The sequence below is a fragment of the Hesperophylax consimilis genome, chromosome 18, assembly GCF_061612785.1.
Source record: "Hesperophylax consimilis isolate HC1 chromosome 18, BYU_Hcon_1.0, whole genome shotgun sequence".
Lineage (NCBI taxonomy): Eukaryota > Metazoa > Arthropoda > Insecta > Trichoptera > Limnephilidae > Hesperophylax > Hesperophylax consimilis.
The window spans coordinates 21,054,972-21,059,258 of NC_142853.1; the positions used below are offsets into that span (position 1 = coordinate 21,054,972).

Below are 4,287 nucleotides of genomic sequence, written 5' to 3' on the forward strand. Positions count from 1 at the left end.
AAATTAAGACAACAAAGATTTTTTGTAAGTAAATGAATTTAAACTAGTAACCATTTTTAAAACCTTTCCAATTTCCAGTAAATGAACGAAATCTCTACAATAAGCTTTGAACATTACTGATTTTTTTTAAACTCACCATTAGGATAAATTATTCATCAATGCTTATATATATTTTACAAAATGTATATGAATGATTTCAATATACACAAACCCTCTTAATTTTACACAAATTATAAACAGTTATTTACTCTGCATTAATGGTTGTTTGTTAATTGTGTACAATTAAAAAAAGCTTATTCTTTAAGGTTTTAAGTAAGATCCAAAATGGGTAATTATTCAAAATACTTTCCGGAATCTTTCAATTCTCTTCACCTTCAAATAAAACATCTGTTTTTCAAACAATAACAACTTTATTACATTTTCTGTAGTAATATCAAAAAGTATAAAAACCTATAGTTAAATATTAAATAAATACTAATCACAATTATCATCTAACACTTTATAATAACAGCCTCATACTTTATCCATAACAGATGTGTTAAATCTAAAACAGTACTTTGTCGAATAAATCCACAGAGAACTTCATTCGGGTTTTGAATTGATATTCTTTAAACGTTTGTGTTTAGGCGCAAAAAGCCTGGTGAATTGATTGGTTAAAACGTGAATGAACTCACACTCTTATAAACGCTTATTAGAAAATGAATTACAGGCTAGTGACTTTAATTTCAACCGGTTTTGGTTTCATACTCCCCTAAGAAAGTTACAAAACTGGTGTTGTTTTTTTAGCATTCAATATGCTTTGTAAAATGCATTCACAGATAGTTACTTCCAGCTAATTATGTATGTGTGTTTTACAGTTTACATTTTACTCTTTTTAGCGTCTTTAACTGAGATGCTTCTGCTGTACTTGATGGTATTGTACTTGGTATCGCTTTGAGCGTGCTGATTATCTTCTGAGAAGGAGTATGAGCCTTGAGGAGCACCGTAGGTGTCTTGAGGGATGCCGTATGAACTAGAAGGAGAACTGAAACTATGGCTGGACGCACCGTACGAGGAAGCCGGAATGCCTCCATGGCTGGAGCTTGAGAATGACTGCGAGCTGCTGGCAGAGGGTAATTCTAATTTACCAGCTCCGATGCCTTCAAAAGATAATCCGGAAGAACCGGAGTAACCATTTCCTGAAGAAGAATACGATGGCACTCCGTAACTAGCGGCAGGTGCACTATAAGAGGCAGGAGACCCGTATGATAAAGAAGGAACATGGCTGTTTGAAGATCCGTGAATTGTCGATGAAGAGTATCCTGATACTAAAGCATCACTGCCTGCTGCTGGATGGTCATATCCTTCTTGGTTTTCTTCTGTGGAATATCCAGCACCACTACTATGACCTTCGAAGCTTGGGGAAGAACCTGCATGGCTCTGAGAAGAATAGTCTGATGAAGATGCTGCCTGGTGGTATGATGGTACTCCGTAGTTTGAGGAAGGTGACTCTTGCCCACCTCCGGACAGATGACTAAAACTGATTGCTGGTGCTGAATGTCCCGCTGATGGAATATATGAAGAGCCACTAAGAGATGGACTTCCATGCGACCCTTGAGATGCCTGTGAGACGAGTGAACTGAGGTCAAGGCCAGCATGGCCTCCCAATCCTCCTAATCCTTTGGGGGTAATGAACACTGGAGTTCCAGCTAAGAGTTTTTCGTGGTCGGCAGGTGATAGACCAAGCTGAGAAGCAGCACTTTGTGAATGAATGGGAAGATTGTAAGAAGGCGCATGAGCGCCTCCGCCGGAAGAAGCGTGTCGGGGAACACCATATGAACTTGAGGGAGATGTTGCAGAAGATCCAAGATAAACGGATGGCTTGAAATCACTTACTGAGGGCGCTCCGTAAGATGAGCTTAATCCAGACGAGAGACCAGCTGAATGTCCTGAAAAGAGTCCAGAGTTGTGTCCCGAGGAGAGTTCAGACGAGATCTCAGAATGACCGAATATTGGTTTTCCGGTGTCAAAGAAACCTTCAAATGAATGCTTTCCTCCCAAACCACCCTCGCCGGAAAAGGAGTTATGTCCTCCAAATCCACCGGAAGAAAACGAAGATAAAGAGTTCAACCCACCGTGAGATTGACCACCGAAACTGGGAACGCCATATGAACCTGATGGGGAACCATACGATTGAGAAGGAGAGCCGTAAGATTGAGAAGGAGTGCCGTAAGATTGAGAAGGAGAACCATGTCCTAATGAACTTGAAAATCCACCTGAAGAAGAGTAAGCCCCTAAACCTTTAGTTGCTGAATACGATGGAAGAGATGGGACATGAATATTTCCACCCAGGCCGTGAGAAGAGCCACCAAATGAACCGCCTAGGGAACCTCCTGAAGAACCGCCGTGGGAACCGCCGAACGAACCGGAGGAGAAACCAAAGCTAGGTTTAGATGCAAAATGGGGTACAGCAAACGAAGACTGGCCCTGAGCACCGCTAAAGGAGTGTCCGAAGGTCTGAGGGGAAGTGCTTCCAAGGGAGTGTTCTGCAAACTGCTGACTTCCTCCTGATCCACCTTGAGCTTTAAATCCCTTAATAGAGGTGTATCGGGGGTATCCTCCTTGACGGAATCCACCATTTCCAATTCCAGAAAACTGTTGTTGTCCAATGTGGGAGATTCCGGGGAAGGATGATCCACCTTCAAAGCTGGGAGAGTAGGATTTCAGTCCAGGGAAATGCGATTGAGAACTGGCGCCATGAGAGTCTCCGGATCCAATTTGGTTAATAAACTTCTGTCCCCCGAAGGAGTATCCAGAGCCAATGTTGAAGGAGCCTGCACCGGGGTGGTGCAGCTGTTGGGAGCGGACAGGAGAGGCGTAGGAATATGCGGACAGGGCTGCCTCCCTCTTGCCCTTATTCTCGGTCATCATCTTCTTTATGTACTCCGGTATGGGCTTCTTTTGGTCCTTCTTCGCCAATGCGCAACTCACGCAGAGAGCGGCAATAGCGAGGATGATCTGAAAACAATACCTTGATTAGCGACAATTATTTCAATTTTAAGAATTAACTGATTTGAAGGACTTCTTATTTTAAATCTAAGGACGGGTTGTTTCGGAGAATTTAAACAATTAATTAAATTTCAACGCTCAGTTTCCAGTTCTGTGAAAGATTTGTTCAAGTTCTGTTATTATTTCAGTTCTGTCATGCAACTAGCCTATAATGTCATAATGATATAATATCTGTCAAAGTTCTGCTTGAATAGGACTTTCACAGAACCTGAAAATGAACATTGAAATTTGATGAATTGTTCAAATTCTCCGAAACAACCCGTCCTAAGTACTGAAACGCCCCAAGAATCTCGTTAAAGAATTCAAATGGAAAAAATATATTCACTATTACAAACATTTCACTATTTACGATAAAGAAATTAATTCCAAAATTAAAGCAAATGAAACATGTTGAATATTAAGTTAAAATGTTTAATGAAAATCAGTTACCAAAGGTCATTTAAAACCGAATGAATGCGAAATGACTTTTTTGGAATTTTGTATAAAAATACAAAAGTCGAGTCAAGAACTATAATCAACTCCCCGTATATACCACGAAATAAAAATCACATATTACAAACTGGACTTACCGCGAACTTCATATTGTCAGCGCTCAAAACAAACACTAAACTTTAACTGCGACTTCCGCAAACAATCGGAAAACTGTAAAATGTTCGTGTTTCTCCTTCAACTGTTCAAGCACAAGTGTCGTTCCTGCGACAGTGTCACTTCTTATATTAGCACCACCGAACAATTGAAAAAATAATACCGAACGCGACCAAGGACCCGAAATGAATGATGCACTATTTGGAAATTTCACCAAATTTATAATGACGGCCGGAGACGCGTGAGTGCCGAGCCGAGGAAGTAACAATCTCCGGCGATAGCAGAATGCTCTGTATTACTAAACTGCCGGAATTGCAATCATTGAAAAGGAACAAGACACCACGCCAACGAGTCATACCATCACTTTCACTTTTCAAAGCCTCCGATGCTACCTTTCAACGTTGTGGTCGTATTTTGCAGCATGCTGGTTGTCTGTCGGAATAGCGGGAAAGAGATGAACGCTGAGAAATGAATTGGCATACGTCAAGGTTGCCAAATTGGCAATCTCCGCATTGGAAAGAAAACCATTGTGACATAATTTTGTTTTGTTTCTATTGAAGTCAACCATTAACGATGTCAATGTATCGGGCAAATAGGATGAGGTCTTTGCAACATTGTAATTACTTGGACGATTTTGAAATTGATCCACTTTTT

At 40.7% G+C, this 4,287-nt stretch overlaps 1 protein-coding gene across 1 annotated transcript; it reads right to left on the reverse strand.

Annotated features, from left to right (window-relative positions):
• Positions 1-485: 485 nt before the first annotated feature.
• LOC149415478 (uncharacterized) lies at positions 486-3,781 on the reverse strand. The gene is made up of 2 exons (XM_089642426.1): positions 3,618-3,781; positions 486-2,997 (listed from the first exon to the last, which is right to left on the reverse strand). Exons 1-2 carry the CDS (start codon positions 3,627-3,629, stop codon positions 859-861), a joined length of 2,151 nt encoding a protein of 716 aa, XP_089498552.1. The 5' UTR covers positions 3,630-3,781; the 3' UTR covers positions 486-858.
• Between the last annotated feature and the right edge of the window lie 506 nt (positions 3,782-4,287).